Source organism: Ahaetulla prasina, chromosome 2 (assembly GCF_028640845.1).
Source record: "Ahaetulla prasina isolate Xishuangbanna chromosome 2, ASM2864084v1, whole genome shotgun sequence".
Classification (NCBI taxonomy): Eukaryota; Metazoa; Chordata; class Lepidosauria; order Squamata; family Colubridae; genus Ahaetulla; species Ahaetulla prasina.
The window spans coordinates 241,700,493-241,714,498 of record NC_080540.1 but is presented as its reverse complement, the minus strand read 5'-3'; the positions used below and the strand labels follow the sequence as shown (position 1 = coordinate 241,714,498).

The window sequence follows — 14,006 nt, the reverse complement described above, 5'->3', positions numbered from 1 at the left end:
ACCTGTCTACCTTCCATACATCTTATTCTATATTATCCTTCTTTATTTGGATCTTGTTTTGCTCTCAAGGATAAAATTCTTGTGAACTTTCTTTCTTTAACATCACTTCAAAAACAATGTCAACTTTTTAAAGCCAAGTAGTTCCCATTTCTAAATTGCAGTTTTGTTGCTTTAATGGGTTTCTTTATTATTAGAAGCGTTCTTTAATATTCTGGATCATGTATTGACATTCTGCCTTTTTTTCACTTCCACTCTTTTGTCTCTTAATTTTTATCATAATTTTATCCACCAATCTCCTAAGAGTTAGAATACTAATTTCTTGGCATATTAAAAATTGAATTTGTATAGCTCTCTCCCCCCACCCACCCCCAAATACATGTAGTCAAAATCAGTATTCTTCACATTTAATCCAGGGCTCTAAACATTTTCTTATTTTATCAAAATTGAGAAAATGATGTTACCTTCAGAACAAACCAGGATGTCAAAATAGTTATAAATGATATTGATTTCAAACTGCTAATCAGTTTTCTGGTTTGGATGGCAACAAAGTTACGGTAATAAAAGGCTTCCTACATATGTAGGCAAAATACTTTTGCATATTTCTACCTGAGATGTGAATGAATATAATCAATAATCTCCATAACGTATCAACTTTATTTCTGTTGCATACCCCAGTTGTCCATATCACTCTTCCCTGAATCTTTGCTCACATCCTCTCTTGTCACTCTTAATTTTGTTCTAACTGCAACCTTTCTTTTTCTTTCATTTGGCTTCTAAATGAGGACTCAACCGTTCATTGTTTATTGCAGACAATTATAGATTCTAACACATTGTGAAAACAGGGCAGACACAAACATTCTCAAATAGAGGTGATACTCTGTTTGATCACCATCCACAAATAGAGGCCAACTGTTTACAGCAAATACTGTCCAGAATCACTGGAATTTCTCTATAGTCTTACAGGTCCAGAATTCCACACAATGCAGAAAAACATTAGCAGAGAATAAGCAGTTGGCAGCAGCATTCCCTCTCTACGACAACTTGCTGCAGCCCACTCAACTTGCAGCAGCCCACTCGTTGCAGAACACCTCACTGCAAGATAAGAGTTGCACTAAAATCAGTGAAATAGCGGAATAGAATCGTTAAAGAAAGGATGCCAAAGGAGGGACAAATGAAATGTGAATGACAAAAATTAAAATAATTTTTAATTATTTTAAATAATTAAATTGAATTGTTGAATTGTCCCATGGCAAGTTGGCCATGGCGAGTTGGTTGCAGCAAGTTGGCTGTGGCAAATTGTCCCACTCCGCCCTTTCTATGTAGGGAAAAGGTAGAATGTGAATGAAGAAGGGGCAGAGATGTCATTCAGTTCCAGGTCTTTGCCAGAAGACTGAGCTAAGGTTGTGGTTCGTTTGAAACAGCTTCCTTACACATGTTCCTGTATACGCAGTGGAAAGTAACAGTGGTAATTTATTACAAAAGCAAATACTTTATGATTCAGAGCACACTCATAACATTGAATTGGGTTCATTTGTTAATTAATATAGCAGTGTTATAGGGTTGATAAGATTCAGTGATTTCATACAGTACAAATATGTGAGTCCTGCTAAAGTTAAACAGTTTTGGATTTTGTTCAGTTTTAAGGACAAGGCTTTTAGTTTCATTAAAATAATTACAGTTATTCTGAAATTTTAAAAATGGCATATTTAAGATACCAAAAAGCTGATTTTCTTAACACATTTAAATTCCTTTCTTCTGTGTTGAGATGATGGCATGGAGAAAGACCCATATTGTTTTATCATCTAAGATAGTATCTCTCATTTGTTATTTAAATTAGGTCTTGGGCTATTTACTAGGAGAAAAATGGACTGAAGTCTGGAATGAGTTGAAACAGTTATGAATATTTCAACAGATGATTTAAAAATTATGGCATGAGTTTGATCTTTGTATATTCCAATCCCACTGATATTTTATTTATTTTGTTTTTGTTGTTTGCCAATTTGAATTGCCTTTAGCAATAATTAAAATATTTGAATAAATTGAATAATCATGACAGCATCCTTTTGCCAGTTACTGACCCAAAAATGAAATGTTTTAGCTCTGTATGTGTCTATGTGCATTCTAAATGTCTTCCATTTGTAAATTCTAATCTCTCCCCCCCTTCTCCACTATATCTTTTTTTTTCTTATCATGGAGATGGAATAGAAATATGGTACAGTGTGGAATAGCAGCTCAGGTATTGAATTAGGATCGTACTCTCAAGCATAGAAACTCATTGATAATTCTGAACCAATCATCCTCTCTCAACCAAATCCTTTCTCACAAGATTGTTGGAGAGAAAAATGGAAGGAGGAAGTATTGTGCATACTATTTCAAAAGAAATAAAACAATTAAATAAAAACAATGCTCTTTCAATTGGTAGAACTGAGAAATATTCCATATGTTCATAACTGTAAGGTGGAATGTAGCTATTTATATTTCCAATAGAAAATTTAAAAAAAATTAAACTGTTTTTAGAATCTGGCAACATTTAAGCTTATGGGGAGAAATGAAGATGGTAAAGGAAGATGCCCATTTGATCCTGCACAAAGTTATACATCAGTCATGGTTGGTAAGTATTTCAACAACGTTATTCTTTAAACAAAATCAAGAAGAGATACATGTTTGTTTAGCAATAGTCAAGTTTCTTTCAAGCTATTTTTTTAGAATGGAATTTTAAAAAAGGTAATTTAGCACAAGCAATTCTTATTAAATTTTGCTTTCCTCATAATTTTTTATAATCTCTCGCTCCTATTTGTACACCAAAGAATTCAACCAACGAATGCAAAGTTTATATAGGAATAGAAAAGAGGTACATTAGAAATAAATATGTAATTGAATAATAATAGCATTAAATAACTATACAGAATTGTAACTAATTACATTTAAAAGATTGCACCATTTTATTTTTCTTTTGTTAATTTTTTCCCACTTTAAAAAAAAACATTTTTTCCCCCTTTTCTTTGACAATGCATGTATTTTTACCTTTTGTGGGTTTCTTCTATTTCTATGTCATTATTTTAAAAGTAATACAAACTAATTTAAAAAAAAATAGAGAAATGGTATATAGAGATTTGACAGGTAGGAAGAAAGCAGTTTTAAGTTTTGTGCAGTATTAGTCAGGATGGGAAAGCAAAATAGCATGTCATATAATGTTTCAAGGGAATTACATTTAGTTTTATTCTGTTTTATTGTTCTACAGATGGGGATCTTTACTCTGCAACATCTTACAATTTCTTAGGAAGTGAACCTATTATTTCTAGGAACTCACTGCAAAATCCACTAAGGACAGAATATGCAATTCCTTGGCTTAATGGTAAGGAAATTTAGAAGGGGTTTGATCCTAGATAAATTTAAAAAATGAATTTAAAAAAAACTACACTAAAATGTTCATCAACAAACTTCTTCAAATGTTCTTCAAATTTTATCTGATGTAGATTTGTTCTATTTTTTCTAAAAAGCAACAACCAGTGTTTCTTTCAAACCCACAGCTGCAAAAAATAACCTTTTTTTCTGAATTTTCCATCTATGTTTAAAAGAGATGCCAAATACTGATTTCAATATTTAGACGCTGATTTTGATTTAGGCAATTTGGTTTTGATTATGAATGACCTGGAGACTTTTCAACCAGCAAACAGCAAGGAAAATAACCTGCTCAACTTGTTATTTACATACTGTTTCTGCAACTCTCTTCCCCATAAAATATTGCATTGGGTTTCATCCAATGCTATTTTATCAAAACAAGTTTTGGGAGCTACGTATGTATTTGCCACTTATTTTGAGAAATAAAAGAATTTAAATTGGAATCACTCATTCAATCGGGCACGTAAATCTTGATCTCTGAGTTTAATCCATGAAAAGAGTTTGTGGTTGTCTCAGAGTTTTTCCTGTTAGGTTTGTGAAACATGGAAATAATAAAAAGTATCCAATGAACCATTACAGAAAATGATAGTCAATTTTGTCTGTATTTTCTTTATATAGAACCAAATTTTATTTTTGCTGATGTGATAAGAGCTGATCCAAAAAGCCCTGATGAAGATGACGACAAAGTGTACTTCTTTTTCACTGAGGTGTCAGTGGAATATGAATTCCTTAACAAACTGATGATTCCAAGGATAGCTAGAGTTTGTAAGGTGGGTCATAGTGAAAACATTTTCTATTTCTTTCTGGGATGGAGGAAGGAACCAGTTGGAACAAGAATTTGTTTTGTCAGTCCAGACATGTCTTTTCTTTCCAGCCTATCCCCAAGGGCAACAGTGTTAGTCTGTTTGTCCTTTCTACTTAAGAGCCAAACTTTGCCATTCTTTAAATTAGATCTGCTGTGCTTCCAACAGAGCACTATAACTTAAACTGGACTGTTTGTAGACAGCCATAATTTCCCTGGCTTGCCAAATGTTGCTAACTCCTGGCAATCCCAGCCACCATAGCCTATATTGAGGGATTTCAAAAGCTGTGTTCATCAGCATCTTGAAGGCCATAACATGCATCGGATAAAGTTGTTCATGGGAAGGAAACATTTTTTTAAAAGTCCAAATTACTTTCAACAATTAATGCTTAGTATGCCTTTTTGCTGAGAGAACAGAATTGCTCACTAGAATTGCTAAATGTCTGTGAAAATTGGGGGGCGGGGAAGGCCTAAGGCTTAGTATGGTATCCTGAAAAACCAATGGCTTTTATGATACTATCACACATTTTTCCCCTCACATATGTGCTTATCACTCATTGTCAGCCTGAGGGAATTGAGAAATAGTGACCACTTGGCCATCAAGGTATCAAACTTATTTGACTGGAATGTGACCTTCTATGCCAGGAGAAAACTACTGATAATTAATGTGCTTCTGCCGCTCTTTATGTGAGTGCAGTAAAAAAGTTCCTTTTACCATGAAACAATGTGATCCCTCCCCCCAAGAACATTTAATGCGCTTGTCACCTTGTACTTTTATTGTGGGTGGAAGGGTGCGGGAGTTTGTAAAATATTAGACTCTGCATTTAATTTGCAACATGTAATTAAGCAATTCAAGCTGATTGAAGCCTGCAAGATTTGTGAAATCCCAGCAGTTTTACCAAATGTGCTTTGGTGTGGCAGTGATGGTTCTCCTGCCCACTCACAGCTTGTCATTACTTTGAAGTAGTAGCACAACTAATATATGATCTGGATTCCCATTTTTTTTAATATGGATTTATACAGAAGGGGATAGGGAAATATGAGAGCAAGCTTGATTAAGGCACCAGGCTTAGAAACTGGGAAGCTGTGAATTCTAGCTCTGCCTTATTCATGGAAGCTAGCTGGGTGACCTTTTGCCAGTTGCTCTTTCTTAGCCCTAGGAAGCAGGTAATAGCAAACTACTTTTGAAATCTTGCCAAGAAAACTCCAGGGACTAGTTGAGGCACTCATCAGGAGTCAACAATATTTGAAGGCACACACATACATGCATGAAAATATGCATATCCTTTTTTAAAAAAGTGTGGTCGCAGCAAAGGCCAGAGACCAGGGATCAGGGATAAAATGCTCCCGGTTCAAACCGGATTGGCCGATCTGGTAGCGATGGCAGTGGGTGGTTCGGAGAACTGGTAGCAAAAATCCCTGCCCCCCCCCCCCCCGGTCCATGTCCACCCAATGCCTAGTCACCCGCTTCCCCGCTTGCTGCTTCTTTTAAAAAATACTTTTAAAAAGTAAAAAAAAAAGACTGACAATCACAGTTGAGCCGCACAATCATCAGAGCCTTTTTTTTACTTTTAAAAGTATTTTTTTATAACCTATTCAGCCGAGTAGGTTGTAAAAAAATGCTTTTAAAAGTAAAAAAAAAAAAGATTGTGCCCCACAGCTGATCCTACCCCCCACCCACGCTGTTCTACTTACCCCATGTCTCCTTTTGCTCACACACACACCTTCCATTTGGCATGTGCGCGCGCATGCGCAGCCAGCGAACCAGTAGTAAACAGGTTCAGATTTCACCACTGCCAGGGATATTTTAAATTATAATTCTTTCAGTGTTACACAATTCTCCTTTGGAAGCTATGGCTTAAAATTCATTCATTATTTGGAGGTTGAGACTTCTTGTTACTTAGCAAGAGCATAATTCTTCCTGTATCACAAAGGCAGAGGGAAACAAACATTTTCAACAGTTTGATATCAATTTAGTTGCACAGGGAGAAGACGCAATTCTTCCTAATGCCAAAGTTATTTGGGGTATGGGAAAAAAGCTTTATTTATCACAGCAGCCCTCAAGTCATTAACATTATAGAGACCCTGAATGGCGTTTATTAATATATAATTATGTGAAAGCAGAAACTGCCTACAGGGCCTTATTCATTTATTTGAAAAAATTTGTTGTGATGGTCTTGTGTGTGTACAATATGTTCTGAAGTCAAAAGATTTCAATTCTCAAATCTCCAATTCTGACTATTAATATCATGTTGAAACTTTGGCGAAGACATGCTCCAGAATTGTTTTAATCCCCAGACAGACCATTGACACCTCCATATTGTAGCAGAAATGTCTATGTTGTCATCAGAACATTTCTAGTTAAATTTGGATATGGATATTTTAAGCTTGGAACTTTTCTTCAGTGTTTGGCACTTTTTAAATAAGTGCTTAAAATCTAAAAGTGGCTTGGTGAATTTCATATTTTTATACATACTGATGCTTTAACCGTGCAAAACTGTTTTTTTTTAAATATTGATCTTGGACAATGAAAAAGCTTTTTTTTTTCTTTCAAGGGGGACCAAGGAGGACATCGAACTTTACAAAAAAAATGGACTACCTACCTCAAGGCTCGGTTGTTTTGTTCAGTGCCAGAGAAAAATTTATTTTTCAACATTGTCAATGATATTTTTATCCTAAAGTCTTCAAATTTAAAAGAACCAGTGATTTATGGGGTTTTTACTCCTCAGTTGTAAGTAATAGCTTTTTGTTTTAGAGGCCCATTTGTTACTACAGGAATGTAAAAAGTTGAATAAGTTTCCATCTTTTTTTTTTTTTTAAGGAATAATGTGGGTCTCTCAGCAGTATGTGCCTACAATATTTCTACAGTGGAAGATGTTTTTGCCAAAGGAAAGTACATGCAAAGCACCACAGTTGAACAATCCCATACAAAATGGTTGCGATACAACGGAGAGATTCCTAAGCCACGGCCTGGAGCAGTAAGTTCTGGATAACCTGCAAACTCCCTCACCTTTATTTCTAAAAAACAATTGTAAGGACAGTTTTTTATTCGATGTTATAGATGCACTTGTGATGGTGTCTAACTTTAATAGTGATAATCCCCAAACAATAGTAGCACCAGTCTGAGTAAGTGAGTTGTTTCTTACACCTCTTGACAAGATAGATAAAGCCAACTGGACAGTTGCAAGTTTCATCTTTATTTAAACAGCAGGAATAATATCAATAAGTGCTAAATTGTATCCCTGAAGACCACAGGGGAGGATTTTAAGAGAACCATAATCTTGGTCTTAACACTATAATTTATATTTATTAGGTTAGTCTTAAGTGATAGGGATGTCCTTTTGCCCCTTTAGCTTAATTAAGAAGTACCGATAAAGGAGAATATTTGTAACTTGTAAGGGCCGGAATAGCTCAGGCTGTTACGAAGCCTGTTATTAGAACACAGTAGCCTGCAATTACTGCAGGTTCAAGCCCGGCCCAAGGTTGACTCAGCCTTCCATCCTTTATAAGGTAGGTAAAATGAGGACCCAGATTGTTGGGGGGGGGGGCCAATAAGTTGACTTTGTAAAAAATATACAAATAGAATGAGACTATTGCCTTATACACTGTAAGCCGCCCTGAGTCTTCGGAGAAGGGCGGGATATAAATGTAAACAAAAAAACAACAACAAACAAAACTCAAGACTGAAATGAGAGGTCCTTGGTGCTCTTTGAGCTTGGTTACTTTCAACCTAGTACTGATGATGTAACCTATTTGGGTAATGAATTCTCTACAAGAAAACAGCCAAGCTCAGAGAGCAACAAGAACGTCTCAATTTAGCTAGTTTAAGATTATTATAATGTATATTTTAGGTTTGCTTGTTTGATGTTAATAACTAGACATGTATAGAAAATAATTTTGATGAGAAAATTGAGTAAGAAATATGCTTATCTATTTGATTTATATAACCGTCCAGCTGAGATGATGTAACTATGTGACATGCATTGCAAAAGAAAACAGCACAAACCATTAAAAAGCATGATAAATTCCATTTTCATTTGATCGTATGTTATAAAACTCCTGGTGGCAGAGTGGTTAGGGTACAATATTGTAAGCAAAGTATGTCCACAGTCTGGAACTTAAGGTTGACTCAGCCTTCCATCCTTCAGTAAAATGAGGACCCAGATTGTTGGGGGCAACATGCTGACTTTTGTAAACTGCTCAGAGAGTACTGTATAACACTAGGGAGCGGTATATAAGTCTAAGTGCGATTGCTATTGTTATAACTTTATATGTTAAAGTTTCCTAATGTGCTATTTCATTTCCAAAGACTATTTTTTAAGAGAATTAAAAGGCATATGAGATAATTCCCCCATTGTTGAAGTTAATTTCATCTAGTTTGGAAAGTCATTTTACCTCTTGAAAAAATACAGAAATTACTTCATACAGCTAGATAATTTTTGCAATAGAGACTTTATTTTAAAGCTTGTAAATGGTAGTCCTCGACGTACAACCACAATGGAAGCCAAAATGTCTGTTGTTAAATGAGAACATTTGTTAAGTGAGTTTTGCCCACATTCTACAACCTTTTTTGCCCACAGTTGTTAACTGAATCACTGCAGTTGATATGTAAGTAACCCAGTTGTTAAGTAAATCTGGCTTCCCCAATGATTTTGCTTGTCAGAAGGTCTCAAAAAGGGATCGCAAGACCTTTGGTCACAGCAATGGTCATAAATATGAACCAGTTGCCAATCATCTGAATTTCAGTCACATAGGGATGCTACAAAAGTTGTAAGTGTGAAAAATGGTCATAAATCACTTTTGTCAGTGCCGTTGTAACTTGAACGGTCACTAAAGGAACTATTGTAAGTCGAGGACTGCCTGTATTATTCCTTTTTAAGTGTTCACTAATCATATTGTGTCTTTTTGTTTCTTATTCATGGAACAGTGTATAAACAAGGAGGCCAAAGCAGAAAATTTCAAGAGTACACTCAACTTACCTGACAAAACCTTACAGTTTGTCAAAGACCATCCTTTGATGGATGATTCTGTGACCCCGATAGGAGACAGACCCAGATTGGTCAAGCGTGATGTGAAGTATACCCAGATTGTGGTGGACCAAGTCCGTGCATTGAATGACATGTTATATGATGTCATGTTTATCGGGACAGGTGAGTTTTCCATGGTTTCAAGACCACGTTGTATTAAGATGAGGTGGCTCTTCAGTGAAGTTGAATAGGCCAATCCAGTGTTGTGAGTTTCAGTATACTGAAAGTGGGAGAAAAGTGGGCCCGAGGTTAATTAAAAGTGCTTCTTTGCATAGTCCTCTAATGACTTATGACTAGTTTAATGACCGTTAAAAGGCACTATGGATTTTTTTAAAGCTACTTACAACTCAGTCCTTGAAATTACAACTGCCCTCTTGTTCATGCGATTGCATTTCAGGTGCCTGGCAACCAGCTTAATTTTTCAACTGATTGCAATATTCCGTATCGGTGTAACCACAATGTATGGCATTTTTCAGTAGAAAGTAGCAAAAGCTGCCCATTCAATTTGCTGGGTTCTATTAATAAACACACGGTTCTCTTAATGACCATGTGACTCGCTTAATGACCATGATTACTCATTTTAAAATGATTGTAAAATCAAATTCTCCCAGGTGGTGCCTTGATTTATGACCACAACAACTTAAGATTTAAATTCCAGCCTCCATCGTGTCTGTAAGTCAAGGACTTACCTGTATGCATCTTCAGAAGTTCTCCTTTGTGTCTTCGAAGACCTTAACTGAAATTCAGCAATTAAGTAAAAGAAACATTATCTTTTCAGTCTGGGAATTATTACAAAATGTCCTGGTTGTGTCATTGCCAACTTTCTATCACTGGATGAAATTTTATTTTTATCTGGGTGTTTCTGGGAAATGCAGTAGCTGCTGATACTACAGTTAGTCCTCAACTTACAACAATCTCTTTAATGATCATTCAAAGTTATAACAGTACTGGAAAAAGGGATTTATGACTGTTTTTTCACACTTATTACCACTGCATCATCCCTATGGTCATGTGATCAAAATTTAAACGGTTGACAGCTGACTCATATTTATGATGGTTGTAGTGTCTCAGTCATGTGATCAGCTTTTGCAATCTTCTGACAAGCAAAGTCAATGTTGAACTTAGATTCATTTAACAACCATGTTACTAACTTATAAACTGCAGTGATTCATTTAACAATTGTGGCAAGAAAGGTTGTAAAATAGAACAAAGGTCACTTAACAATTGTCTTACTTAGCAGCAGAAATTTTTGACTCACTTATGGTTGTAAGTCAGAGACTACCTGTATATTGTTGTGTGTTCATTTGGTAGAGGTGTGGGATATGTTATATAATCCATTCTACTTTTCAAGAGATGCATACATAAATCACTGCAGTTTATCTAAAATTAAAACCAACAGAATGGAGATAAAAGATGAGGCAAAAATTGGATCAGAGGTAAAACTGCTGAAGCAGGCAGTTGTATAATAAAGAGCAATACGTAAAACATTGAAAAAGCAGAGAAGGCTAAAAGGTTTTGAAATCTCTTGTGAAGAAGGAATCTGTGGACTCCCAAGCATGGTCAATGTGTGTTTATTTTTACACGGCTGCCAAAAAGATTGCCTTCTGTCATTTCAGATCAAGGTGCTCTTCACAAAGCAATCAGCTATGAAAATGGAATGCATATTATGGAAGAAATTCAGCTCTTCCCAAATTTTGATTCTATTCAGACTCTTTTGCTTTCTTCAAAAAAGGTAGGGCTGAGCGAGGTCAAGGAAATTGTAGTAATCCTGGGGGAAAAAGAAGCCCGAGGGAACCAAAGCTTGCAATATGTAATGATTGGGGGGGGGGGGGCAGGAATCAGCTGCTGAATTCAGAGATGATTGCTGGGAATTCAGTTGTCTGTTAGGTTGCAAGACAGATGCAGCTCCCTAGGTGAGTCTGTCCCAAGACTCAAAGACCCAAATAGACTCTCTTAATATGCTCACTTTTAGTTGTGGAAGCATCAAGTTGCAATTGTTTGTATTCATGCAGCCGTTCAGAGACTACAGATAGTCTTCAGTTAACAAGTACTTGTTCAGCGACCAAAGTTACGTGTGGTGGTTTCAACCAGTTTTGATGTTCCAGGCATCCCAGCACACTCAGGATTATGTGGTGCCTGGCAACTGGCTCCCACTACGATGCTTGCAGCATCCCATAATTATGTGATCACAATTTGTGATCTTCCCTGCCATCTTCCCACCAGAAAATTCAATGGGAAACTGACAGGAAAGGAGACAAATTGCTTGGGTTAATCTTCCTCACACATGCACATTTACCCAGCCCCTCTGTGCTGGTGCTGTGCATCACCAGTCACCTGCACATCTTTATGCACCTTCCCTGAGCATTGCTGCACCCATACCACGCCTCCCCAGCCACTCTTGCACTTTCTCCCGCCCAATAGCACCTCCTACCCTTGTGCCTCACCTATTCTGTCATTCACATATCCTCTCCCATGTGGCAGCAGCTGTGCTGGCACCACACCTCCTCTCCTACTTCCTCTCCTTTTTCCACCCAGCAAAAGCCACATAATCCACCTGCCAGCCTATTTGTAATCCACCTGGGACTTGCAATGCAGTTATGTGTGTCATGCTTTACAACTGCATCCCTTCCCAATTGCAGTCCTAAGCTAAGGATTACTGTATAGCTTTCTGATTTGGAACTATAGGAAGGAAGGAGTGTGATCATTCAGAGATAAGTCAATATTTGCATGAAGAATGAAAAGTCTAAGGTATCTTAATTTATTCTCTTGGCTAATAGCCTGGAGAACTAATGTCAGAGGGTGCGGATTTACTAGATGGACAAATAACAAATAATCTGACATGATTCAGCTTTCTGTGACCGAGTTCACACTCAGTACTGAGCCACAATTTGTTTATCATACTTCGTTGAACAAACCATTGTTGACATCTTGAAATTCAGTGGCAAATTTCAGCAACATGAATATTATCTATTTTGTTTCTCAAAAAAAATGCTACAAATGAGAAAAGACAGACCCCCTCCCATTTCCATGCTCACCCACGAATCTTTCCAAAACATTTTGAAATCAAGCCACACTAACATGGCAATTTTGCTACTGAATTTAAACAGTAAGTTGATTGAGAAATGGGCTTAAGAGTGAACGTATGTTGGCTACCCGGCACCTAAAAACCATGGGCCCTCATTTGTGACCACTATGTCACCAAAGGCATCGTAGTTGCATTCATAGCTCAGAAGAAGATTATCCATCCTTAATCTTTGACTTACAAACCATTATTATTGAGGTTACACAATAAGCCAAGCCATAAATAAGCAAACTACATGGATGGTTTAGAAGGCATGATGGATGAATCCTGCTTGTTACAAGCTCATTCGCATTGTTTATCTACCTCCTGTTTTTTAAACCATGGAGTGCATATCTTAAAATAATGATAAGCTATTTTAGTTATCTCTTTTAAAAAGATTAGGGCCGGGAGCTTATATTAACATCCGAATAACCTCTTTAAAGGAGAAAAGAATGTTGCAACATCAACAGCTATAGGAATATAGAGTAAGGTCTACAGTTGCCTTAATACTCTGTCCATAAGACACCATAGATGTTTGATGTTTCTATTACTCCTCCCGTTCTCAGTAAAAAAACACACCCCACAATTTATTAAGTGAAGGTCCTTGGAATCAGTACAAATTGGAGGTCTGAAGTTGTATTAGGCAGCTTAGTCCCATAGCAGCCCAATATTGTTAGTTTTGACAATGGTTGCATATCTTGGCTTACACAGGCTGATCATTCACAACAGCACAATTTTCTTTTGAGAAATACTGTAGCTCAATCTTTTACAAAGCTTCCTTGCTTCCTTGAGGTGGGAAGGGAAATATGCCCTCTTCTACCAATTGCCTTGGTATTTTCTGCAGGGAAAGCAATACCTCTATGCAGGATCCAATACAGGAGTAGTCCAGTCACCTGTTGCATTTTGTGAGAAGTATAGTACCTGTGTGGACTGTGTCCTGGCAAGAGATCCATACTGTGGTTGGAATCCCCATAAATCGCTTTGCAGTGATATCTTCAAAGAAAGTGAGAATAACAGGTAAAAGTACTGAGATGCATCTACATTATACATTACAATGTAGATCAAATGTGTTTATGTGGATCAACTAATAAAATGTCATTCAGTGAGCAGTTCTAAGCATGCATATTGCACAAAATACAACATCTTGAGCATCCTATATTATTTTTATTCTTTTGAAACTATTTCTTGTTCTAATTCCTTCTACCTCCTCTGGAAAAAGAACTTTTAAGCACGTGGATAGTTAGTGAATGAGTTAGGGATGGGATGAAAGAGAAAAGATATCTGAAAAACTTTATTTATAACACTTTACAAAAAAAAACCCTCACAACTTTCTAGTGAATAATGATCAGAACACTTAATAAATAGTTCTGTGTATGTTTACTTAGAACTAGGTCCAGCTGAGTTCAATGGATCTTACTCATAATTTTAAAAAAACTATATAAATGGCAACTTTTGACTTTTTTGTAGAACTAGAGAAAATAATATGAATGGAAGATTCATAGGGATGTTGTAATTTTCATAAAATAGATACAACTTAACATAATTTAATTCTAAACCAAACTCTCTAAAATATAATGCAGAATATATAAAATGCAAAGTAAAAATACCTTGAATATTTTGCTTTGTGAAATCATGATTAGTTTAGCTTAGGTATGCCTAATGCGCAGCCTACAGGTCGCAGACAGTTCTGGACAGGACCCACAAAATAACTAAA

At 36.3% G+C, this 14,006-nt stretch overlaps 1 protein-coding gene across 7 annotated transcripts in view; it reads left to right on the top strand.

The window, feature by feature from the left end:
• SEMA4D (semaphorin 4D) overlaps positions 1 to 14,006 on the top strand; it is a 121,861-nt gene that overhangs the window by 101,860 nt on the left and 5,995 nt on the right. For all 7 annotated transcript variants that reach the window (XM_058166134.1, XM_058166132.1, XM_058166129.1 and 4 more), the window contains 8 exons: positions 2,518 to 2,611; positions 3,242 to 3,355; positions 4,021 to 4,172; positions 6,760 to 6,935; positions 7,026 to 7,182; positions 9,132 to 9,354; positions 10,848 to 10,963; positions 13,137 to 13,309. In XM_058166134.1, the coding sequence (XP_058022117.1) occupies positions 2,518 to 2,611; positions 3,242 to 3,355; positions 4,021 to 4,172; positions 6,760 to 6,935; positions 7,026 to 7,182; positions 9,132 to 9,354; positions 10,848 to 10,963; positions 13,137 to 13,309 (1,205 nt within the window). The remainder of the gene's footprint in view (positions 1 to 2,517; positions 2,612 to 3,241; positions 3,356 to 4,020; positions 4,173 to 6,759; positions 6,936 to 7,025; positions 7,183 to 9,131; positions 9,355 to 10,847; positions 10,964 to 13,136; positions 13,310 to 14,006) is intronic.